Below are 26,795 nucleotides of genomic sequence, written 5' to 3' on the forward strand. Positions count from 1 at the left end.
GCATCCTGCAAAAAAACTGCCTTTTGACGAGTCAAAAGAAAGACAAGCTTTTAAAATTAAGTAAAAAAGATTTTCACTCATGAGTGTTTTGCAAAGCCCGCATTAAACTGATGAGTGAACAAAGATCTTGTTTTTTGGCAGAGATTAAAATATGTAATTTTAAAGTATTGGGATGTGAAAAATGTAGATATTATACATTTAGAAAACCATGATTTGTTGAGGTTACTGTTGTGTGTATTTTATAGGGTGGGAGCATCTACAGCACTTTGAATCATCGGATCCATCCGCAGGAGCAAGTCAGGGCTTTGATGATGTGTCTCCCTACAGAGGAACACAGAGGTAGTAACAGCATGCACTTATGTATTAAGCAAAATAAACTTTATTTATATATTCATCATACAGTAAAACTTCCATCTTGCACAAAATGTTACAACAGAATGCAATGCAATACAAGTTTATACATCATTTTTCTATTCTGCACATTTTACATTTCCAATGTTGACTCTTATGTAGATAATACTTCTGGTAAGTAATCTACCTTCATGTCTATAAAAATGCATTTTATCTTTGACTGGGTATTACCAACAAGTCCAGTAGACTGACAAAGGAGTTTGGAATAGAGCTACTAATATGTGATATGTCCGTAGCAAAAAAACAAAAATGTCATCACTTCCTCCTTAAAGGAATTCATTGGGGCAGAAAAAGCTTTGCATTTAGAACATCATGGATGATTCATTACTCCTGTAAGCACAGTAATGAGGAATTCAAAGCTCTTTGTATTTGTAGACCAGAGTTGTGGTGTCTGGTGTCCGTGGCAACTTTCCAGCGCTGACGCACGGTACAGTGCAACAACAGATCAATAAAGTGTGTCAAATGAATTGCAAAAGGAAGCAAAGAAAACTGCTCATAATTGCGAGGATGAATTCATATATTTAACAGGATACATGACAGTGTGTTATCATCATCAGTGCGAGTACCTGCAGGCAAAGCTCTGAACACTCAAAACAAAACTCAGAGGAAATGGTTAGATGTGTATGAGTGCACACAGGTCTTGTTTGCTTGGGAGGGGAACACATTGTGGTTTAACCGCTTGAAACTGACAGGCAGCTGGTGGTGGAGCTCAGCCTATATTTTTTGGGTGCCCTGCGAGGCTTGTTTGGAGTTGATGGTGGGGAGGCCACGCTCAGATTCCTGACCTTGTTAAAACTGTTCCTCAGGCTGTCCCTCCTGCTCGAGGTGCTGCTGGTGTCCTTGGATGTGAATGTGTCTGGATGACAGAGGCCAGTCTTCCGACAGCAGCAGCGCAGAAGCTCAGCAATAGCCTTCCTCATATCACTGCTTCCCAGGGCGTAGATGATGGGGTTCAGGCCGGAGTGTAAGACAGCCAGGGAGATGCAAATGTCAGATGCAAAAGTAGGCGCACACTGGCGGGAGCTACAGGAGGAATCCACCAGTAACAGCATGAACAGTGGCCCCCAGCACAGCATGAAGACTCCAACTATAGTGATCACAGTTTTAAGCAGATCCCAAGAACGTTTGCGACTGCGCTGGGTGCCCAGCTGTGCACTTTTATGTACATGGCAGTAGATGGCACCATAGAGCCCGCCGATAGCGATGAGGATGAGGAAGAAGACGATGAGAGAGAAAACGATGTAGTACTTGGAGTAGAGAGGGAGCAGGGTGGAGCATTGGTCCAGGCTACACACACAGTTCCAGCCCAACAAGGGGAGAAAGCCAATCACCATTGCCAAAATCCAGCAGAGTGCCACCAAGCCGTAGATCCTATAGTAGGTCTTCCTTGCTGACTTCTGGGGCAGTGGCTTTATCATGGTGGTGTAACGCTCCACAGCAATCAGCAACAAACTAAATATGGATGCAGCCAGGGCCACAAACAGCATCCCTTCCCTGAAGAGCCACAGAGCAGGGGTGAGGCGAAACGTCTGGCTGCCAGACATACAGATGTTGACCAGGTAGGCAACGCCGGTGATGAGGTCACTGAGGGTGATGTTGGCAATGCAGACGTAAACCCAGCGTTGGCTGTGACGGATGCGGGAGATGACGGCCACCAGCACCAGGAGATTCTCCAGGATGATGAAAATACTGATGCAGAGGAAGACGGCCTGAGGCACACTGATGTGCTTCTGTGGGTTTGAGATGGTCCTGTTCTGCAGGCGGCCGGTGTGGTTGTAATGCCGCAGGATCACATGGTTGATCGCGTTGGCTGCAGTGGTGGCGTTGGATATGGTGGTGTTGCTGGGGTAACTGGGTAAGTGGTACAATTGGGGGCAAGAGGAGGAGGAGGTGAGGTAGGAGAAGACACTCATAGCAGCAGCTGTGCTGGTCAAAATAGAGGTTTTGGGTGGGAACAGGCTAAAACCGAGCCGGTACGAACTTAGTGTGGAACTCCTGTTATCAAACAGGCTATCATCACACTCTAACCACTGGAGCTCTACCTGTGCACAACACACACGCACACCTGAGAAGACAAAAGAATTAAGAACAATTTCAATACAGCATCTATGTGAAAATACAATACAATTCCTCTCTTTCTCACGACTGTACTGTGTGCTTCCTCATTACGGTGCTTCAATCAATTTAAAAGGCATCATTTAAATGCCTCGACAATGTGCCGCAACACTCCCCCTCTCTGTGGTTAACACAGGGCGAGTGAGCAGCTGCAGAGGGCATTTAAATCACCACGTGAAGGAAATGCACACATCGTTTTCTTCCAAGAACGCTGGAAAATGCTTTTATAAGATTCCCAAAGAACACTGAATGATTTACCAGGCTATAATAATATTTAGAATAGTGGTAAATAATTGCAAAAATGGCAAAAACATACTTTTCCCTTTTCTCTTAAAACTATCAATCGAAATAAATAGAAAAAAAGTATTTTTGGTTAAGTGTTATATTGTTAAATAAAAGCAGGTTAAAACATTTTTTTTTTCAATTCCACATACTTCATGTTGCACCTCAAGAGTTAAGTAGAAATGAGGCAATCTGTTCAAAACCTTTTATATTGCATTCTAATTGTATCCTATTATATGTTGATGAAATCCATTAAATGTTATGATCATAGCTGTAGAGTGATGTGAATGCTGTGCAGTGGGGAGTACTTACTCTGGCTGCTGGTATTGATGCTCATTGAGTGAGTGAGCAGATTTTTGCAGCCGCATTTTGATGGGGAAGTAAGCCAAAGAAGGTTGTGACACACCACACCCAGAACACACACACCACACACACAAACACACACACAAACATGCAACACGGAGAGATTACTGTTAAGATTACTGGAACTTTTGTTCCATCACCTTGAAAAGAGACAAAGAAACTGTGAGAATTGTACAGGTGCCTACAATGAAACAATTCCACAGTCTAAGAAGTCAACATTGTTGGACAAGCATCTTCTATCTATTTCACAAAATCTATTTTATTCTAACGGATATTTAACCACCACTTTTCTGGTGCATCAAGATCATCATGTTTTCCCAGGACCCCCATACAGATTTAGCAACACATCCAATCATAGCTGCCTTATGATGACTTATACAGGACGTGTCAAAGAAAGTTGTAAATGTTTTGTAAATGTTTTGTTCTCAATATTTCTCAGAAAGTAGAAAAACAGGAACTCCCAATCGCATGGAAAGGTGCCCCTCCCTGTTGATAGAGGGTTTCATACGTTTCATCACACAGCTGTGGTTGTTGGTTTGAGTAGACAGGCCACAGTCACAGTATTCGCTCCATGCTTTCATTGTCACCATGCATGGCACACTTGACTTCAGCAAACCTCCAACACCAGCAGACTGTAACCACATGCCATAAGACAGGCAGTGGCATTGAGACCATGACACTTTCAAATCAACCATAAACACATAATATATTGAGAACCGGCATACGGGGCATCTTGCAAGCAACAGAAAGCGATGCCAGACCCCAAAATCAAGAGACCACTTTTTGAATATGAGCAAAACCAGAACTCGTGGCTGAACACATTTGCCCTTCGGAGTGGAGTGTTCAAAGACTTATGATTATATAGTTCAAGCTTTCAGCAGAGTGGGCTCTAACTGTACCACTGCACTAAACTTTCCATTTATCAAATGCTTCAAAAGCATGCTAGTGTGGTCTGAAAAAATGTCAAAAGAAAGGTTTGGGAAAATAAAACTAAAATCATGCCCCGATGTTTCTCTAAGAAAATATTGTTCTTCGTGCATGAAGAAAATGTTTTAGTTTTTCTTGTGATAAGAAAAATTGCGAGTGGGTTTCATCTGTCATCTTCCCTCTATGTCCGCCACAAAACTGTGGTTTTACTCAACAGGTCTCCAGTTTGCATGGTTTCTCTGTTCAAGAGCAAGAAAGGACAGAAACCATACAAAGGTAACTGTGAGGCATTCACCATTGACCGTGCAACAGTATTGAGGCATGACATTACCGGGCCTTCCCCGTGAAACCAAGGTATCTAATTTCTAACAGAACTTCTCCTTTTTAGTCCTGAGATTTAAAAAAAATAGACATGCATCACCAAACCACATAGTAAGAATTGTGATATAGGTTGTCGAATTAAATGATACCGTGGCGAGCTTTTTGTTGAAAATTTAATGTGGAAAAAGAAAAACAACAACTCAATTCACACCAAGCTATACTGCAACCTGAGGTGTAAACAACACCCACGACTGTTGAAAACGCCCTTACCCTGAAAATAAGACTTCAAACAGCACTATCACAAAATGGGTAGGCTTGTAACCACAAGTGCGTGTGTGTGTGTGTGAGTGTGTGTGTATGTGAGTGTGAGTGTGTGAGTGTGTGTGTGTGAGTGTGTGTGTGTGTGTGAGTGTGAGTGTGTGTGTATGTGAGAGTGAGTGTGTGTGTGTGTGTGTGTATGTGTGTGTTTATAATAATTTGAAAAGTCCTCATGAACGTACTAATTTCAAAGTGAGCCCTTTTTTACCAGTCATGAACACATGTAGAAGTCTGTAAGAGTTGACATTACGACAAGGCCAGAGTTTTCTGTTTTCTCAGTCTCAGTTAGTCTTAGACACTTACATATTTGTATTCCTAACAGTACTCCACTGATTTAGGTTTGCACTTATAATATTTGACGTATAATATTATTGGACTCATGATGGAGAATTAAAACAAAACAAACAGCATGAACATTGATGTAGCAGAACCAGAGATATCGTTCTATATTCCTTGTCAAAACCTGCCGCCTACATTACCCACAGTGCAACTCAACTGCCTACTGTTTGGTTCTTGAGCGGCCAGCTTCAAGCAGAAATGAGGAGCGGGGCTACAGAGGTCTGCTGACCTCACCTCAGTCTAACGCCACACCTCTGGATTGTTTTTTACTTTCTTGTAGTCTTCAGCAAGTGACATCACTTGGAACACTTTATTAAATGTTATGCAGCTTCTTCTGGGGCCAAAAAAGGCTACACGCTCTACAGCAGGGGTGTCCAACTCAATCACAAAATAAAAAATGAGGACTACATTGAGGGCCAAATAGGGTCAACATTTAATAAACAGGATAGAAGGGCTATTGGACAAAGTGCAAAAAGAAACATTCTTTTATGCATATGTACCAGAGCCAGATGTTTGGCATCTTTTCTTGGCTGCCAGTTGATTAATGTCATGGGGTTAAGTTCTGTGCTGTGGAAACCCTCAAGATGGAGTGAAGGTGTGCATCAGTGAGACGACTCCTGTGTGGGTTTTTGTTCATCTTCTTTTCTCTACTCTCTTCAAAAGCATGAAAATACATTAAAAAGTAGTAAAAATACAACAAAAAGAAAATAAGTATTACTCCCCGACGGGGAATCGAACCCCGGTCTGCCTCCGCGTGACAGGCAGAGATACTGTCCAGTATACTAACGAGGAGTAGCCTAAAACAGCATGTGACCTGATCTGACGAATCAATGGGCTGACACGGACTAGCTAATGAATATTAAGTATGTGTGAAGTGTGTTTAAAAAAAAAAAAAAGTACAGTTTGTAAAACGCTGCTTCACTGTGATGAAAAAAAGTCCAGTTGTGAAATAAAGAAATCCTGCTGACCTTTAAAAGAAAAACAGGGAGCCTCTAAAAATGTTACCTGATGTCTTTACTACATCTCAGAGGTAAATATTGTACTTTTTACTACATCTCAGAGGTACATATTGTACTTTTTACTACATCTCAGAGGTAAATATTGTACTTTTTACTGTAGAGAGTACCAGTTGGACTGAAAACCTGCAGAGTGTTGGCTCTGCGTGGCATACACCCCTGCACCACTGCAGGGTTACTATTATTCTATTGTTCTATGATGGAGACAGTTAAAAGTGGGTGTGACACAACATCTACGGACAGGAATGTTTGATGGTGGTAACAGACACAAAGAGACTGAAAAAATAAACGCCAGTTCCAATCTCATGTTTGAGAGGGCATCCGTCACAATACAGAGCTTTTGTTTTATTATGGTGACACCATCTGGCCAATCAGTGCAATTAAACAACTTATTTCTTGTATGGTGTTGATCAGTCAACATCTGGTGGCCACAAAGCAGTATCACAGTCATTTTCCTGTCAAGAAGAAAACATGGCGCATCACTGTTAGACCGCTTGAAGATGCTAAAAAGCTCACTGAAATCCTGAAATGTCACAAAATTGTATTTACAATAAATATGGACGGCTGACACAACTTAACTTCACATAAATTGGAATAAATCACTGTTTCTAATTCTTCATAAACTGAAATGTAAATCCCAATTTCACCTCTGTATATTTCTTTGTTGGTTTTATATTGAACACACCAGGCTTGAGATTTCTAATTTCTTAATGTAAACTACATTTATTCCATTTCAACAATTCACTCACTGTTTGAATATTGAGGAAGGTCTCCTACACATAAAAAGTATATGCAGTGAGCTAAACATTTCCAATAAAGGTAAAGTCACTGGTTAGTCTTTGAAGTTTTTATGACCAAGAGTTAGACCGTATGTGTTTCAATGAATTAGTACAGTATCGAAGAAACATTATGTTATATTATATTGTTGTTGTTTATGTTCATATATATATTGTACATAGTAGTGAAATGTTAAATGTTTATGCTTAGTTTCTGTGTTCTACTTTGTTGTCTTTAATGTCATTGTTTTTATATTTGTGTTGTTTATTTGTATATTCTATGTACCTACGTTGAGAGCAACGTGAAAACCGGAGTCAAATTCCTTGTATGCGTACGCATACATGGCCAATAAATCAGAACCAGAATCACCTTTATTGGCCATGTATGCGTACGCATGAATTTGATTCCGGTTTACACATTGCTCTCAACGTACATAGAGTATACTAATAAATAAGAAAAATATAAAAACAAGGACATTAAATACAACAAAGTAGAACAGAGAAACTAAGCATACACATTACGATGTACAATATAAATATAAATATATATCGAAGAATATATATGAACATGAGAGCAACAACAATGACAATGGACAATGGATTTGGGATATTAGTGCAGAGTGGAAGCTGATTCTGATTACCTCTGTTCTACTTTGTTGTCCTTGTTTTTATTTTTTATATTTTAATAATAAAGCTGATTCTGATTCTGAAATAACATGTCTGTGTACCTGACTATTGTACCACCGCTATAATCCCACAGAGGGCGCTGCTCTGTCGTAAATGCTCACGAGCAACAGGGTGTCTTCATTGTGCAGAATCGGGCTCGTGCCTTTTTCCTCAACTTTTTTTTTTTCACCGCCCAGGCTGCTTCTGTTATTTAGGCAGAGAGAGAGCGAGAGAGAGAGAAAGGAAGTAGCGACGAGCTAGCTGGTTAGCTGCTCTGAACCGCACAGTCTGTCAGGGGGAAGAGTGGACTTCTGAACCCGTTTTGTCTCAGAGACTGACCTTCTTTGTTCGACAGAAGTGCGCGGGACAATTCATGTCGGTTCGTTTTCTTCTCTAACGTTCACCCGGATTTAAAAATCTTCAAAACGGACTCAACTCTCGCTTTTGTGTGTCTGGGTCTCCACCGCTGTTAGCCGAGTCAGTCCTCATTTCGCCAAAGGGAGAACAGCACAAACTGAAGAGCTGAGACTGGGTTAGCCGTTTATTATTATTTTTGGTTGCAATCAAGGATTACACCAAGACAATGAGGAAAACAGCCGGTAAAGGTAACGTTACGATAAATACTCATTTGTACGAGCTTGTTCTGTGCTCGTTAATATGTCAAAAATAATGCATTTGTTGAAATATCTTTGTTCTACTTGTATCGATGCGTTTTCGTCTTCTGTGACAGAGCTGCTGTTTAGGAAGTTCTTGTGAAGTAGCTCATTAACAACTCTTAAGTTACACGGGTTTCTCCCATTGAATGTAGTCTTATCGTCCCGTTTTTTTTTTTTTTTTAAAGGCAAAATGGAGGTTACAACCGTCCTGTGCTGACTGAGATGATGATAGTTGGTTGTCTTGGTTTGTGTCACAGCAGCATAGTGGTTAACGTTCGTGTGTGAATGCAGGCTGACTTGTTGCAGTGCAGTGTGTCCACAGGCCTGATAACGTGGCCAACCTACATGTCAGTGGCTTGTTGTTTGGTTGGGGTCAACAAGGCTCACCTGGATCTCAGAAAAAAAGCTCCACTGTGTTCAGTTTTTTTTTTCTTTTTTTTTTTCTTGACATAAATCCAAACCAGAATTGTCTAGAAGAAGGACAACTGCAGTTTATCCAAATTACCAGTGTATCATAACTGTTATTATGTGACCTCCATGGTGGTGCACAATTCATGGCGACAGCAGAGCACAGCCACGATTGCATGATTGGTAGGTGAACTACAGATCTGTTTAGTGTTGGGACATATTGTTATTGTGATGAGTGTGCTGTCTGGGCCTTTTTTATAATAATAATAGTAATATCATGATAGATGGTACATGTCTTTGTCCCCCAGACTAAACACATGCATTGCAATTGACTAACAACTTTGTGAACGTATTGACTGTCTGGCTGAGTAATGTCAGCAGTGACTGCCTCTACTTGCTTTTCCTGTCGTTGCACACCAATGTCAATGCCGCCCACTCCTTGATTATGTCTGTAATCATGTGAAGGTACTGCCACCTTATCAATATAGAGTTCAACAATTGGGACGCATCCTTTAAATTGATGGCAAATGTATTTAAAATCATATTAATACACTGAATTGTTGTTTTATCCAGCCGTTTCTTCCATACAGTAAGAGAAATCTTCCACACTCGAGCTGCTGGAGCACCAAGCTCTCTCTTCATGACTAACATCTGGGTGGTGGAAAAAAGTAATCACACATAGGAACATTAACATTACGCACACATATGCTTGGAAGTTCCTCTCCCTCCCCATTTCCCTTTTTTCATTTCTCTGATTTACTTTTGGTCTGAACAACGTTGTGTTTCTGGGATGTAAATGGGATGTGACCCTTTGAAACAAGTAGGCGGGGCATCGACCTATACTGGATTGAATTAACTTTTCCCTAACTCAGTTTAGTTTGAGTGCAGTTTTCAGAGAAAGTAACTGTTGTACAGTCCATTCAAATCATCATATATATATATTCTGGAAAGATTCAGTTCAGTTTCTCCGCTGAATACACTCAATTGGAAAATAAGAAATCAAACCACGGATTAATAATAATGGAGAAATGATTGGACAAATAACCACATCACACCCAGGGCCCAGTTTTCACGAGGTGTGTTGCTCACCACAGTTCATCATTGAACTACAAAGCTTCCTGCGTGGAATATAAATGCTAAAGTGACATCTCATTAAAAAGACATCTCATTAAAACGATGAGTGCAAACCAGACAGCCTTTCAAATTTATTCTTCAAGACTAAACTCTGGAAGTGACGTTGAACAGAATGTAGATTACATTTTATACTGTGCCACATATTTGACAGCACATGTCTATTTGATTCATTGTCGAAATGCAATAGTACATAAATATTACTTTTATGAGCATATTAGACTAATTCTTTTGAAATGCTGTAACGATATCGGTTGAAATGGATACAGTGACATAGGAGGCGTGTGTGTGTGGGCAGCATCTGTAAGCCCGCTGGTCGTGTCGGTTCTGCCAACAACACTATGCTGTGGATCAGGCGTCAGTATATTCAATACAGTCGAGGTTCCCATCTGTCATACTCACAATCTAATTTACATCCCGATCCCTCAGAGACACCTTAAGAGTCAAATCTCCATTTATTAAAATGCTTCCTGTCTCACAATTTCAATTATAGTAGAAATATAAAAGGGAAGACATGTAACTGAATAGCGATATTGTTCAGATATGAACACGTAATGTGTGAATGTCATCTGAACCGGAGCTGTGATATTGAAACTTTCACTCAATTCTTCACTTAAAAGATCCGTCCCAACAGCTTTGAATGATTGTAAACCGGGAAATGATGTTGCAATACAAACTGTTTATCCCAAACCTCCTTAAAGTGCTTCTAAACACTTCAGGCGGTCCACAGAACGGCTCTCTGCCATCTTTGAAAGCAGAGGGCCATATGGCCCCCCACTAATGGTCGTACTCTTCAAGCCCCACAGCGAAGCTGACAGTGGTTGAAGACAAGAAAGAGGAGGGGGGGGGGGGGGGAGGGAAGACCAATTACATCTCCAGCTCAGCCCCGAGTTGTAATTGGTCTACACATCCTGGTGGATGCAATTGTGTGAAAACTGCGGATGAAAAGATAATTGCCTCGATCCTAGCGGTGCCAACGATTCTCAGAGGAAACTCGAGAAGAGATTCAAAGGGTTTCCTCCTCAGACTCGGCTTTCGTGTTCAGCTTTATTACAATGATTTTCAACCACTAAATCTACCGGTGTGTGTTATGCATATTGATTTCTGCACAGATAAAACTATAAATACGTCTCAGCTAAGCATTGTGTGTATAACAGTCCACAGAGCTGTTGATTTTTATTTGTAGAGGCAGTGTCCTTCTGCTTATTATAGTATGTCTGTGTCTTTAATAAATGTAGGTCTGTTGTTGTTTTCTTATCAAGCAAGCTGCTCTCTCTGCAGCCAGCAAGATAGTTCATAGAAATGTAAAATGTTTTTTTAAAGGCAACAATAATGAAGCGGTGGGCGTGTAATGGTAATGCAATTACTTAGGCTTATTTTCACATAGATGTCTTAGGGGTCTTGTTGTCGGCCACATATGAGCATTGTATTTTCAGCTGCTGACTTCAGAGGCTGTTTCTGCGTCGTAGATAGTAAAAACAACTTTTTTTTATTGGTTGCAATTGATCTCTGAACTCCTCTGTCTAGTGTCTGTCTTATCTTGTGTGTGTCAGTGTGAAATGGTTTGGGTGTTTCTAGAATAACCCGGGAAACTACTTTGTTTGTCACAACTGTTCGATGAATCATGATTAGTGTGGGAAATTAAACCCAAAGTGGTGGCTGTAGAAAATACTTTACGACGGGAATACCAGCCACTCTGGCATTTTAGTCTGGTTTCGGCCTACTGTTTGCTATATGTGTGGGATCTGCAGTTTGTACAAGGTTGGTTGACGTTCTTCTACTACCAATCATTATGAAAACACACAATATGCCTTGATGGGGAAACGTCTGTTTGCCTAGTTTAAAGCAACGAGGCAGAGTCTGTCTGTTGTATTGTAATCCTGTTCGTTGGAGTTAACTATTAGGTCGCTGGGTTCCTCTTTTTATTTTTTGCTTCAGAATCTGACAAGTTTAGGTTCCTGACAGAACAGAGACAGAGGAGCAGGTCAGACTATGGTTCGCTGTGGCAGGAGAGGGATTTCTAATGAGCCCCTTAGCAGCTTGCCTCGTCTCTATGTGCAGCTGGTGAACCGGGGCGATGTGATTTAGGCTACCTGTGAAACACCTGCAGTCCCACGGCCCTGCAGAACAGCCTCAGTAAGTAGGACGCGAGAGTTGAGTGGCAATCTGTTTGCTTGCTACAGCGAAGGGCTCGTTGCTAAAGGCTTGGCAGGAGAGTCGGACGTGTAGAGGCTTGTGTTTCTATTACTATGTGTGCTCATCACCAAGATGTCTGTATCACTCTTGTTACTCACACTGCTGTTTAAGAACACTAGGATGGGCTGCGTGTCATTCTGCCTTTTTTTGTAAACCGGTGGGTTGGTACAGGGGAGCAGAATCTCCGTATGTTGTCACAGACGTTGGCGGGTAATTTGAATAAGCTTCCATGGGTTAAAAACCTAGATGACTCCCATCAGTGTGTCGTGTCTCTATTTTCAGTAGAGCAAGAAGGTGTATGAAGACGGAGGAAGAGAGGGAAGGAGGTCAGAAAAGGAGAAACGGGACACCGGTGTTTTGTGTGTGCTTTTGTGTACATGCAGTGCGTCAGTGCTTAGGCCTAGTCCCAATAATGTGACGGGAATGCTCCAGGGTCCGCCTCTCTGTGGCAAAAGACAGGGTTAAAAAAAAAAAAAAAAAAATTGCCTCGCGTTTTTATTCAGAAAGCTGCTCGCCGATCTTTGCAGTGACCTGTGTTTTATGGAGACCGGACCACCAGATGGAGAATGTTAGTGTGTGAGTAAGGCCGTCTGTCTTTAGTAGACAAGGAGAGGTGAAGAGAGAACCAGAGTGGTGAGGTTTTAGAAAATCATCCAATTCCACAAAGTCCCTGGTAACTCGGCTCTCACAATGTGGCAAAGCTGAATTTCTGGGCTTTATAAATGGAGGCAGCTTTAATGACGGGGTGTAAGTGAGGAAAAGGGATGGCCTACTTACTGAGCCGGAGTATTCCCAAAGTCATCATTTCAAGATAATTGGGATCAAAGCTTGATCGCGATGATTATACCAAACCTGCCTGTTTAGATTGTGATTATAGGCACAGTTCTAAGCCAAGCAAACGTTTTCACCAAAATATACAACTCTAAAAATGTTCCGCAGTGAAGCGAAAGGTGGTCTTTGAACATCATGGAGGACATATTTGAACCACACAATCACTTCATATGGAATTTAGATTAAACTCTTTCATGTTCATCTCTTTTGGGTGCTAATCCTCCAGTGTTAGCATCACCTGCTTTGAGCACATTCAAATATGGATCATAAAGTGAGAGATGCCAACAATAACCCAATTTGATGCATGGGCTTTAGCTGCTGCTGATATTTCTGTGGTTGTAGATCTCCCAGTGAGCCAAACTTAAGGAACCGCAGCAAACAAAAACATTTCGGCTACAAAAAAAACTGTCTACAATAGATTATGTTTTGCATGATTCCACCATTTGATTCTCTTCTTACCCGTCTGGAAATTTTGCATGCATCAATTATCACAACTGGTCAACAACTCATGCAACCTTTTGCAAAAAAAATCCAATCCGCGCTTATATATTTGAAGTCTGACATATTGAGTTGAGTTCTGTCATTCGCTCCCTGCCCCCTCAGCTGCAGAGGTCACCCTCAGGAAGGGGACTGTTGTGTGTGTGTACAGATTGACTGACTAGTTGATGGGTGTGGTGGATGCTCTAACATCCCCCTTCATCCTCTCTGCGGTCACTGATCCTGTCCCTTGGCTCTGGATTATGGACACACCCTGAGGCTCCGTTTGCTGGTACTCGGCACCACAGTGCAGCTCTGAGTGGGACGGTCAAAATTGGATCGTTAGGCTGAGCTAACAAGGGCCAGAGAGGAGCACCGCCTTGAGTGTATTTATCATTATTTATTTACCTAAATGTCTATCATATGTCTGGCATAATTGGACTTGATTATCATATTTTTGTTCTCTAAAACACTGCCTCCAACAGCGTCATTTAAATCAACCATCATTTACCTGCCTCGTCTCACCTGCTTTATCCGTCACTATAGTCCAGGCACAGAAGTCACACAGTGAATTTGTAGTAGTTTGGGTAGTTTTAGTGCACATAAAGCATTACAGTATATATATATATATATATATTTATTTATTTATTTATTTATTTATTTATTTATTTTCTGAAAAACATGAACTCCTGCCTTTATAAATAAGCACATTGCATGATGACTATTTATTGACCGGGGAAAGTGAAGTTCATGCTGTGATTTCTTTTTCGTGATTCATTAATACACTCGCTATAGATCTATGTTGTATGTTGTAGATCGACTGCAAATATTGTGGAGATGCAGTTACAGAGGATGAAAGAGTTTAATGCAGTCCCTAATTTAATACATAGTCCACAAAACCCCTTTTGAAAGATGTAAGTTTATTGTCATAGATTGGGTTGTCTAGTGTAGTAGACTTCCAACGTTATTCCGTGACTCACTCCTTGTGAAGTGATGTGAGGGGAACAAATGATCTCAGCCAGGCAAGGCAGTAGAGGTGATGGAATGTTATATGTGCCAGTGTGTTACAGAGGACAGTTAGCTTTGGATTACTTTGTCATGAGGCTTGAAAACAAAACACAACATAGTTCATCTTCTATTGATGTTGGACGTTAACATACAGTTCCAGTCCAAATATATCAAGGCATGTTCTTTGGGCCTTTTTTGCAGTTTTAGGATTCTGACTGCAGCCCAGTCTCACCACTGGATGCCTGAAGGGCTGTGGAGAGTGACAAGGGAAGCACAAGAGAAAAAGCAAAGCACAGAGGAGCACAGACGAGGGATGGAAAGAAGGAGACGGGCTAAGGGTAGAAGGAGAGGACCGTGGCTATGAGCTCTATATTGGCCGGGCTCTGCTCTGCTCTGTTTGTTTTTGCTCTATTTTTACCGTGCAGTCTGACTGTGGTCACCGATGAACGGCTCCATATGTTAGTTACATTTCATCTGACAGAAATCGTTCAGGAAGTCCGGCCTATAGTTGGAAGTGTTGAGAGACATGTAATGTGATCTGTAGAAGAAAAGGAGAGAACAGTCAAAGAAAACTGGCTTTAGCAGTGTCGTCTTTTTACTCTAAATAGTTTTTTTTGCACAGAATCCTTTCTGTTCTTTGTGCTCTTACTGTCCAGTCCACACAAACAACTAGATGTTAGGATGACATATTATTCCTAAAATGTTTATCATCCTCCCAAAGATCATCGGGACAAACTACAAGGGGAAGATTATTTCAATAGATTATGCTCGCTGCACATAATCTATTGTATGTTGTGATGTCTGAGATTATGCTTTTTCCCATTTTGTTACTCTCCTTTATTACACGTCGTTCGTCATTATAAGCTCTTTTTAGCCAGCCGTCCTGTTGCTTTCTGTCCCACTTTTAAGTTCAAAGTGAGGTCAAGGCCTGTATAAAATGTTGGATGAGTAACATTTAGGCGTTTCTCAGTTGGTAGAGCGGTGATTTTTGAACCACACTAAAACCTGGTGCCATAGCAGACAGAACTGAGGCTTTAGTTTGTGTTAAGCCTCTGTTTTTTTTCCTGCTGCCTGCTTACAGACATAAGTTGGCATTCTACCCTGCTGTCTGAACTTTTTCCTCTAAGGACTAAATAAGTGTGTGTGTGTGTGTGAGACATGTGTTAGCGGCGGCAGGGCTACGGGATTATAAATACGTATGAACGTGGTGCAGTGACTATTCTGGTGCTACAATGGAGTCATGTGTTTTTAGAGCAGGGTAGCCCACATGAGTGAGCGTGTACAATAATCCCCTCTGTCTGCCTACTTCCCTTTGCTTCCTTTTCTCCTCCTTCCTGATTTCTTGCCTGCAGCTGCCCCACATCTGCAGACGACATACTGTATGTTTGTGCGCTTTGTCGAGCTCAAGAGGAAGGAAGTGTTTCCCTAACTGGAGACCACGCTGAGCAGCCTCACATCAAATGCACATAAATCCAGTAAACACATTGTCCAAATATTAGCATTTTTCTACAGGCTTATTTCAGGTAGGCTGCAAATAACTATGCCGACCAACACTCCCAACGATATTTAGATTAGTCTCACAGAACACTAAGGATACAAATATCCCATCTGATGAAATGGAACCAGTGGAATTTAGCAATCTTCCTTTAAAAAATGGATCAACGATTAAAAGATTATCAAAACTGTTTCAGCTCTAAATTTTGGGCAAAAAGTTCAGCTTTCTGACTAGCCATCTTCACAGACTTCTTTCTGCGGGCTATTACAGCTGGTCATCGAAGGAATACTGCACATCGTACTGGTGTTTATGTTGTTTTGTCCGCCCTCTGAATGTCTGTAATACTAATTAAGAACACACCGGTGTCCTCTCTGCCATCATTTAGCCGTATTCCTCCACCGCTGGTCTGAACTAGTCCATTATTAATCCAACATGGCGGAGATTACTGGTCCGGTAAACTCTCCGGAAATCCCTGTCACCACCAACCAGCGTGGAATCCCAAAACAGCCAATCGGACTGAACAGAGACCTTCTGGGTTGCATTAAGTCCGACATGCTCCGGCCTCACAGGTCTGCTGTATTTCATGTGGATGCTGCTGCTTTGAATCTAGAGTTTCATCTCGTCACAATGATTGAAAACGTATATTACTTTCCACCATCTCGGTCGTCCATGCGTCATGTCATCGCAGTATTAAAGAACCCTGGGACTTCTTCAGTCTGTGCAGGACAGACGTTCAAGGGTGGGATTTTAATTTAGGGAGAATTTGCATGTGTGTTTGCATGTGAGCGTTACTGTGCAGCACTCCGCCTCACCTTTTGAGTGGTTCAATAAAATGCAAAGTAATCATTCTAGTTCGGGTTTCATTCAGATCTGTTTTGTTGGCTTTTTTACTTTGCTCACTGGGGTTTTCCCTCAGGTCTGACTGACTGGATGACAGACATTAGAGGACATTATGTGGAAATCAAAAACACTAAGACCTGTTTTTATTTTTTTTTTGTGAGTGGAGCACTTCCTCCACTCACCTCTACTCAGTTGGGTTTGGCATCTGGAACGAGTTAAAGCAGCAATGCCAAATGTTCGGCTAGTGGGGAGCAGAAGGGGGTGACCAGTGGGGGGGTCGAAGGGGGGAGGCAATGGGGGAGATTCTGTTAATGACGGTGGTATGACAGCAGGGAAGGGGGGGGCACAGTTAAGGAAGCAGTTGAAAAACGCAGCAGTCCGGGTGAGGCACACTGGGTAGCGAGACACGGGGGAGTCGTGTATGGCTGTACCCGGGCCTCTCGCATTACTCACCTGCTGTGAAAGGTACATAAAGTTGGAGTTCATAAAACAAACAGCAGAGCAGGCCGACGCGAGGAGGCCTCGGAGGAGTAACGCAGCCGTGATTTCAAGTTGTTTTGTAGTAACTGGTCCGGCGTGTTTACAGCCGGCCTCATGGTGAACGGTCTGTGCGTGATACGGGGTCATACGGGGTCATACCTTCCTCCGAGCGATGTCAAGTGAACAGCAGCCCGCTTCAGTCTGTCAATACATGACTCAGACACACTATTGGGAGTGGCAGATCAATAGCGTGCACTCAGATGACCACGTTATAATTGATTAGCATTGTCCACGGCAGTTATGGTGATTTATTTATTGTGACAGACAGCGGACTAGCTTGAGTTGTGATGAGAGATCAGATGGTGTTGTTTATCGCTCTCAAAGACTTGCCACTAAGACCGAACGGCATCTGTGATGTCTCGCTCTCTCTGTGCTCCACTCCCTTTTCTTTTTGCTTACTTGTGGCAGAGAAGAGGATTTTGACCATGAGCTTGGGCTCTATGCTGGATGAATAGGATAATATCAACAAGTCAAAGACTGGATCCCCGCGGCTCCTCTCTCCTTTATCCCCTCCTTTAGACGGAGGCAGCAGATGCTCCTCAGCTCTGCTTCTATTGTCCGTGGCTGGCCAGCCTGGGAGCTGACTTAAATACTAGGGGGGGGGGGGGGGGGGATGAGCTTTTAGTGCCTCCCTTTCCTTCACTCTCTCCTCAGAGTTCCCTCTCTATCTGTGTTTGTCTTATTGAGCCCAGTTGGTGTCTGCTGGATGAGTTAATTCCCTGATTGAGGTTTTGGTCCCTTTTTTTTTTCTTTTTTTTTTTTTTTTTTAATAAACAAAAGGCTGCATCTTTTGAATAGGCCCACATGGCTCCAGTGGGAGGGCTCTGATCCATTCACAGCCATTTTGGGTGCATCTGCACTTCCTCAACTGTGAGGCTGATTTACCACCACTCAACAGCAACAGGAGCAATCTCTCTCTCTCTCTCTCTCTCTATATCACACAAGTCCCGAGTGCATTTATGAATCCCAAAGAGAACTCTCTCTCTCTCACACACACACACACACACACACACACACACACACACACACAGTGAATCTTTACTTCCTTTTGCTTCTGCTTCTCATTGTGCCCAGAGGACAATGCAGCCCACTTTGGCAAAAAGCCAGGCCCTCTCATCTCCATGAGGTCATGCAGAGAGAGAGAGAGTTGTAGCGGTGATGGATACCTCTGTGGCCCTCCACTGCACTTTCCCTGGGGAGAGGAACGGAGCTCGGTCTGCAGCGTGGCAGCCAGGCACACAGATGTACTCTGGAAGGGGTCTTTTTGAAATGTTTGAAATTCAGTGTAAAACAAAAATGATTACCTTTAACTTGAGCAAAGATGTTGAAATTGTTAACCACCAAGCCCTTCGGTAGGTCCATCATTACAAGCACATGTTGTCGGAACAAGCACATTTTTAAAAACTTTATTTAAATTCTAGTCAAGGTCTCAATGACGTCGGAGGGTAGATTTGAATAATTCATTAATTAAAAAGAAATATCTTCAACAAAGCCTGAGAAGCAGCTATATAGGACACTCTGTACCAGTCCAACACCGCGTGTGTGTGTGTGTGTGTGTGTGTGTGTGTGTGTGTGTGTGTGTGTGTGTGTGTGTGTGTGTGTGTGTGTGTGTGTGTGTGTGAGAGTGAGAGTGAGTGAGAGAGAGAGAGTGTCATTTCTCTGACGCATCCCTTGTTATTACATCATCACGCGTCTCTTCAATTACACATACCTTGCTCATCCTTCCTGGCTAGGGTACTGAAATGCGTGCTTTACAGAAGTCATGATGGGAAATGTCGCCTTGCATTTACTCATTAGGGCTGGGACTCCTCCTGAACAAAGTTGGAGGGATTCCTGTTGCTTTTCTTCCTTTCGGCCTCTGTTGAACCCTGAACTGTAGTGCGTGTTGTTTGGTTCTTTATCCGCTGGCCTTTTTCCCTGTTTTACTGTTTGGAGTGCTGTTGGTGTTTAATCTTTTTTTATAAAAGAGAGATCCTCCGGCTATTTTGGTACAAATCATTCTTGACACATGTGTCTTTGTTTTTATTGAAAATATTTGTATTTAATAGGTATGGGATTCGATTGATCTGTGAATGATTTCTCTATGTACATGTGACCTACATGGCCTACATGCATGTGTATGTGACCTACATAGGGCAGTGTGAGTGGGTTGACCATTAACCATAGTGGTTGGTGGCTCAATGTACTACAGTGTCATGTCCTTGAGAAGATACTGGACTCTAAAGTGCTCCCCTCGGGGTGTGTATGGAGGGGAAAACATTCAAGTCAGGTATGGTCAAAAGTAATTTTTTTTTTTTTTTTTTTTAAACAATCCTAGTGATGGTGTTCCTCAAAGTTCAAATAACAGCATCCATAGGTGCAGTCATGTTGCTGCTTGTAGCTCCGACTAGTGAGACTCATCAGATATCCTGGAGTGAAACACTGGGAGTGACCATATCTCACTGATGACATCATAACTCGCTTCCTTTTGGTGTCCACGTGTGTTATCAGAGGGGGAGACATACAGTGAGGGAGAGACTGGAAGGAGGTGAGAAATGCATATTGGAGTATTCAGCTGAAGCTCATTGATGTGTCACCGGGTCGTCTACTTCCTGCCGGATCACAGAGTCAGCTGTTGGTGTCTCAGCACTGACTTGCTTCTCTGTTTATACAGTCTATAAATATAGGAGTGTGCATGCCAGTCTTGGGAGGTCCCATTTGGGAAGAAAATTTACTGTCTGCAGCACAGACGAAGAGCATAACACTCGCATCTCTAAGTGAGATCATAAACACTACAACTGGCCATATAAAGGCAAAACATGTTTTGTTTTTTTTCCTCTTACTATGGCTCCTCCTTCTCCTTCTTCTTCTATGGATGGAGCTTTGCGCTGTTTCATCTTTGAAGTTGGATGAAGACGAGGAGTTGGGAGAAAGGGGAGAGTGAAACAACTCTTACTGCCAACTCCAGTGTCAGTTATCATGACATTAAAAGCTTGTTTTGTGCTATTTTTTCAGTTTGTCAGTTACAGTGTCCTGTGTTGCATACGTACTATATTTCTCTCTTTTAATATTGTGCTGCTCAGAATTATACCATGTGTGGTCTAATTTAGTAGTTTTACTTAACTAGCTGTTAAATTGGTTGTACTGATTTCTTCTATTTCTGTTCTTTTGATAAATCCGCTATCTGTGTGTCGGACAATCTTTATTTATCCTGATGAATGCACAGTGAAATGAATTTACTTAAAGCCTCTTCTCCCTGACTAGGATAATGAGGAGTTAGCTGGGATAATGTTAGTGAGTTCAGTCAGGATAAATGGTATTTCCTTTTAAAAAAAAAAAGTCTGCTTTAAGGAGCTTGTTAGTTGTTAATGCCCCGTCCTGCCTACAGTAAGCAGATGAAGAGCTCCCTCTCTACCCTCGGTTGTAGTCTTTGCGCTCCAGTGTCTTCCCAGCAGCCCTCAGTAAGCAGCTAAAGTGCCAGGCTAAGCCTACGCAAAGCAGACAACCTTGGGTCTTATCTGAGGAATGCTGGGCATCCTCGCAAAGGATCTCCTCCACAGGGAGGAAGCAGTATTATCACAAAGCCTCTGTCTCCTTTGATTGTCCCCTGGGACCCCTCTCTTTTCTGTCTCACTTTTAGATTCTCTCTCTCTGTCTCTCTGTCTCTCTGTCTCTGTCTCTGTCTCTGTCTCTCTGTGTCTGTTCCTCGGCCCTCCTCTCTATTTCATTGTTCAGTTTTCTCTCTGTCACTACCCCTTTTTCCACAGCTTTTTTCCCCCTCTCTGCAGTGCCACACAACACGTATTCTGTACTTCGTTTTAGCTCTTTTGTTTTTTTTAAGCTCGTTGAGAGAGCAGCTCAGGATTTAAAGTAACAGATTCAAACCAGACGGGGCCCGTGATCAAGGATCGTAATGATGCTGTCTTTTGTGGTCTCTGCTGTTTTTTTGCATGCCGTGGCATTTTACAGGCTTGCATGTTTTTTGGGACTGTGGTCAGCTAGCCTGGCAGAGGCACAAGCTCATGATTCCCAAGCTGCTCTTATTTTCCCCCTAATTCTCTCCGGTGACCTAAGTGGTTCCAGAGCTGCAGCTTTGTTAAGATATGTGTGGCCCGGTGGGTTGAGAGGGAGTCGCCCTTTTAATCACACGGTTCGATCCCCGGCTCCTTCTGTCCGCATGTAGAAGTGCCTTTGAGCAAGACACTAAACCCAAGTTGCGCCCCGAATGTACCTGCATGTATATGATGGGTGTAATAGAGTTATTGGGTACAAGTTAGCATTAGCACCGTGTGGTTTGGTTTCGAATCTCTTAAACATTTTTGGGTGAGATTGTTTGATTTATTCTTTTCTGGACAAAAGATCCCATTGTTATAGAGTAGAGGAAGAAAAGACCCAGCATTATCTTTGCCACATTACGAAACTAGATCTTTTTGCACATGATTTAAATTGGCTATTCTTAATGTGCACTTTCAGTGAAAACAAACCTTTATACTGGAGGAATGGAGAACTTGATTTCATAACTCAAGCAAGAGCCTCTTTTCCCTCAGCCTGCTTTTTTTTTTTTAGGAATATCTCAGACTATAATATTTCTTATTTTTCAAGTTGAGAAAATAAACTGTCTCTGCTTGACTGATAAAAGTGATAAACTGTAGGACTCTGTACTTTTAGGGCCCGACGTGGGATCAGGTTACCAGAGCAGGGCAGTCTGCCTGCCACACAGTGATTTAAACCAGCTTCCTGTTTCCCAAGGGAGACTTTCAGTGTACACAGAATATAACTGATGTGGAGCCACGCTACATGATCCATCATTAGACCAACCTTTACCCAGCTGCCTCCTGGGACTGTCATTGACACTCAAATATGTTTAACTATTCTGCATTCATTGTGGGTACAGCCAGCCTTAACCGTGATCATGTTTATTGTCTTTGATCCAGATGGATGCTACAATAACTACGTTTACATGCACCAAAAAAACCTCCTACGTAATATGCTGTTTACAAGCCCCTTCTCATATTCGATATGTTGTCGTATTTGGAATAATGGTGGAATATTAGTGTGCATGAAATACCTCAGCATTACTTCAAAGAGTTGCCTTTTTAAATGAATCGGTCATGTGTTCCAGGCTCTCTGTTCATCAGCTTTGATGTGACGCTGCCATCATGTCAGTCTGGTAAAGAAACCACAGCAACACACCGTCAGTCATCTGGGCGTGGAGTAAAGTTAGCTTGCAGTTGTACGACGGATGATTGTACAACGAGTTGAGCGCTAATTACTGAGTAGTGTTAGCCCGATGGTTTTGTACCGACACTTAGAGTACTGTAAAGAAAACTGCTCCCCGTACATGGATGAACCCGACTGTTCTCTTTCCTCTCTGTGTGTAGTTATGGAAGAGCTATACATTGGTATGTAAAGTTTGGGTTTCTTTGAAATGAGAACTAAAAGCAATTTAGCGCAAATGTGTGTGACGTCAGTAGAAAGTCAACATGCTGTGAACTCAACTTTTACAGAGCAGCGTGTAAACGCTGTGTTTGAATCTTTTGTAATAAAACCTTGCTAATACTAGTTATGACTGCTCATCCCTTACAGTAGAAATAGTCACATGTTGAACAGGGCTAAATGTTCTAATTACAGCTAAAAAACACATCAGCTGATTTGACTCATTAATACACCGTCAACAAGAAATGCGGTGATTGGTTTGCACCCTCTGTTGCCAAACTCTTGCTTTAAACCGGGTTGCAGTTACATGAAAGGGTTCAAAAGGATTTGGTGCCCGACCTCATTGACTCCTGTGAGTTTAATGGCATGGAACACAGTCATGTGGTTCACCAGTAGGAAGTTCCCCCCCCCCCCCTTTAGTCTGTTGAGGTTTAGTTCATAAAAGAGGCTGGTACATCTCTAAGGAAATCAGTGAGATCCTTTGTTCTCAGTAAATGGCCCGCTCAGCACTCTGTGATTCTGTAAGTCTTATTGTGTGGGGACATTGCCAGGCAGAGATAATTGAGTTATCTATCGATTGAGAGATGAGTTTGTTGTGGTCAAAAGTTCTACGTCACACATCACTGTAGGTGTCTTCTCCGTGAGAGTGAATACCATGCAGACGTCACACCGTTTGTGGTTTGAGTGTTTTCTGATTTTGCATCTCTGTTGCTATCGCTGAGCGGAAGGGTTCAATTCCTGTGAAGCTTCCGCAGCTGCAACTTACAGTAAAGTTTCAGTGGCAACGTTATTTACATGTGATGTGATAATGCACTGCAGTGTTATTACATTTCAGTCAACGCTAATGCACACGTCTGAGCCCTGCACCCAGGCTCATGTGCTCTCTAGAGCAATAGGAATATTCTTCTCTTCATTTAGTTCACTACTACTCTGATGACTGAACTGTATTTTTAGACAAAACCACAAACGGGAAACTAGTTTCATTCTCTTTCTTTAACCATTTGTTTTCTCTCAGTCAAATATCATGGAATCAAAATATCTTGAAGGTTGCCTTAAAGTTAGCTTTGTTGTTTGTTTGTGATTTATTTGATATATTTAAAATATTTCAGTGGTGATTGGTAATCATTTGGAATAAGGGAATAATATGTAGATTTTGCTACGTCACTCTTTGTAGTCTACAGATTTTTAACATCTCTTTACGATGAACCACTGATTACAAAGAAAGAAGTTCGGGCAAGTAATTAACTTAACAGGACACAGACCGTCCAGATGATCTGTTGCTAATTTAAGGCCTGAGTCCTCTCAAACTGTTTTATTTCCTGTATGAACCTTTTTTTCTAGGCTAATCTAAGACACATCTCTGTAGCAGAGTTACATTGAGTCCAGAATGTTAAATTCAGAGGGTCCAATAACAAGCACGAGCTTCCCATGTGGTTTCAGACTTTGTTTGAAAATCATCTATTTTTGGGGGATTTTAAAATGCTTGCTTAGAGCTGCAATTATGCAATTTTTAGGCTTTTAGAAAGCTGCAATGCTTCTATTGGTTCACTGTCTCTTTCTACTGGCTTTAGTAGTGTTTATTGGAATAGAATAGAGAGTCACTCCTCTCTCTTTCATCCCAAATGTTGTAACTACACAGGTTTCTGCTGAGGCCTCGAACAGCCTCGTTTTATCATGGTCTAGTGTCAATATCAGAATCAGAATCAGAACCATTTATGTGTGGATTTATGAACATGTGTGGATGTATGAAGTGGAAATAATGACGTGTCGCTGATCAATCAATCGCTCATTTCCAGGTGCTGCGTGGTGAGAGGGAAGCGGTGGGTGCGGCATGCTGAGGCCACTCCCCCTGGCCCAGGATGAGTGTCAGAGATGGCGCTGCCACCATGGCAACGAACGCAGGTGGAGGAGGGGGGGGAGGCGGGCCAGCTAGCCCTAATAACGATCAAGATGGCCGCTCATACCTGCTCCAGATCTACCCGAGGTTGGCCGCCCAGTCAACCACCTGCTGCAACCTCAGGTGAGCGTGCCACAGCATCGCGACCATAACATGTAGCATCAACCATTTATATTTAGCTATGATGTCGTTGAAGTAATGTAAGTAGAGGAACTGCTGTAAACTGGCATTGATCAAACTAAGTCATTCCTTTCTTCTGCTCATCAGAGTGCAGAAGGACGCTACCGCAGCCTCCGTGATCTCAGACGCTGCCACGGCTCTCGGGCTGGACCCCGGCCGCATGTATGTGCTGGCGGAGGTGAAGGAGTGTGGCGGCGAGGAGTGGGTGCTGGAGGCCGGAGACCTGCCGGCACAGAGGTTTCTGCTGTGGCCTCGGAAAGCCCAGGAGCAACACCCCCAAAGCCTCGGCTTTTACTTCTTACTACAGGTAGAGTTCACTCTGCAGTCAGACTCAGTGGGCCGCTGGGAAAAGTCCTCCCACTGTCTCACTATCGCATCCTGTCTACTTCTGCTCTTGCTTCCTCTTTGTTGCCATTTTCAGTGAGAACAAAAAACAAGTAGTCAACCCAAATAACAAGTTACACAAACATTCAGCAGCCCAGAATATTACTACTAACTGTCTAAGATAATGTATTTCTTTTTTTCTTTTCCTTTCTCCAATCCAGGAAAGGAACCATGATGGCACTATTCATTATGTCCACCTCCCACCTGTGACTAAGGAGCAGGAGGCCCAGCTAGCAGCCAGGGGCTTCCTTCCTCCTCCACAGGACGACTTCGCAGACCTCTGCAACCTCCCCGTCCTCAATGAGGACAGCATATTAAACAACCTGCGCACGCGCTTTTACAAGAAAAAGATCTACACCTATGCAGGCAGCATCCTCATAGCCATCAACCCCTTCAAGTTCCTGCCCATCTACAACCCCAAGTACGTCAAGATGTACGAGAACCACCAGCTGGGCAAACTGGAGCCTCATATTTTCGCTATTGCGGATGTGGCTTACTACGCTATGCTCAGGAAGAGGGTCAACCAGTGCATCGTCATCTCTGGGGAAAGTGGCTCAGGCAAGACCCAGAGCACCAACTTCCTGATCCACTGTCTGACTGCGCTCAGCCAGAAGGGCTATGCCAGCGGAGTGGAGCGGACCATACTGGGAGCTGGACCCGTTCTGGAGGTAAGACGTTAACGTCTGTGACGGCAGTTTTTTCTGGCCTGCGTGTGTACTCCACTAGTCACTTTCGCTGACAACCACCTCATGTTGAGTTTCATTCCTCTAACAAATTGAGGTAATAGTGTAACCTAGTGTAACCCGCTGTCGCTCTTAGACACAGCTTAGTGAAACACTATAGATTCTGTTATTCAAACAGGTGAGTCCGTCACATCAGCATTACTTTCTGGGCTTCTCTTTCTCATCGGTCACATGAAAATCATTTCGGATCACAAATGATCTGTTATAGCAATTCACACCTCTGCACTGTCCTCAAGTGTGAAATGCATTGTTCTTTAAATTAAGTCATATCCACCTATGACATTACTTCCTCAAAGGTGACTCATCATGTTGCTACGGCATGCTGAAGCACAAACGCACACACACACACACACACATAGGCAGAGGATGCAAAATGCACTTATTATTTTATTGGACAATAATTATCTCTAGTTCGGTGGTTCTGAATGATAAAAACATCCCATGAACGTATGGGGTCCCATGCAGTACCGAGCAAATTCATTTTCAGGCTGTGACCCAATTGCACTTCCCTGCGTGGGCTGACCCGATGAGACACATGGTCGTCTGTGTGCAGTGTCGAAGACTTTAACATAAAGATTATGGTCTACCCAGAAAGAAGAAATGAGAAAGAGGATGGGAAGTTGCTTTATTAACCCCGTCATGTGGCCCCTTGCCTTTTGAAGATGCTGTGGGAATCTAGTGAAGATAGTGCGGTTTTCTTTGTTTTCTCTCTCCACCTATTTTTTGAAATGCAATCTTGCTCTCTTATTCTCTGATTGCGTAACATCACGAGTTCTGTTTTTGACTATTAGTATATGAACGGCATCATTTTCATTTGGAGCGTTTTTTTTTGTTGTGAACAAAAGCTGATATTTCTTTGTTGCCGTTTGGGTCAGGTGACTGCTCTTCTTCCTGCTTTCTGGTCTGTGAGAAATGAAGCGCTTGTACCGACTTGCTCTCTGCAGCCGCTGACGGGACACAATGAATCCAAACTACAACCAAACTGATACAAAACGTTATGCCAGCTACTCATTTTAACAGCTAGTGGGAGAATATCTATCAATAAATCATGAGAACTCAA

The 26,795-nt window shown here is 42.6% G+C and overlaps 2 protein-coding genes across 6 annotated transcripts in view; one reads left to right on the forward strand and one right to left on the reverse strand.

The window, feature by feature from the left end:
* Nucleotides 1-356: 356 nt before the first annotated feature.
* s1pr4 (sphingosine-1-phosphate receptor 4) lies at nt 357-3,255 on the reverse strand. The gene is made up of 2 exons (XM_076087973.1): nt 3,121-3,255; nt 357-2,476 (listed from the first exon to the last, which is right to left on the reverse strand). Exons 1-2 carry the CDS (start codon nt 3,143-3,145, stop codon nt 1,083-1,085), a joined length of 1,419 nt encoding a protein of 472 aa, XP_075944088.1. The 5' UTR covers nt 3,146-3,255; the 3' UTR covers nt 357-1,082.
* A 4,243-nt stretch (nt 3,256-7,498) lies between these two features.
* Nucleotides 7,499-26,795, forward strand: part of LOC142946571 (myosin IXB) — a 49,470-nt gene continuing 30,173 nt past the window's right edge. The window contains exons 1-4 of one of the 5 annotated variants that reach the window (XM_076087979.1): nt 7,499-8,139; nt 24,328-24,551; nt 24,696-24,915; nt 25,154-25,660. In XM_076087979.1, coding sequence (XP_075944094.1) covers nt 24,391-24,551; nt 24,696-24,915; nt 25,154-25,660 — 888 coding nt within the window. In that variant the 5' untranslated portion in view covers nt 7,499-8,139; nt 24,328-24,390. The remainder of the gene's footprint in view (nt 8,140-24,327; nt 24,552-24,695; nt 24,916-25,153; nt 25,661-26,795) is intronic. The other 4 variants (XM_076087980.1, XM_076087975.1, XM_076087978.1 and 1 more) reach the window with 4 other exon arrangements.

The sequence above is a fragment of the Anarhichas minor genome, unplaced genomic scaffold (genome assembly GCF_050575085.1).
Source record: "Anarhichas minor isolate MPS153535 unplaced genomic scaffold, ASM5057508v1 ptg000010l, whole genome shotgun sequence".
Lineage (NCBI taxonomy): Eukaryota > Metazoa > Chordata > Actinopteri > Perciformes > Anarhichadidae > Anarhichas > Anarhichas minor.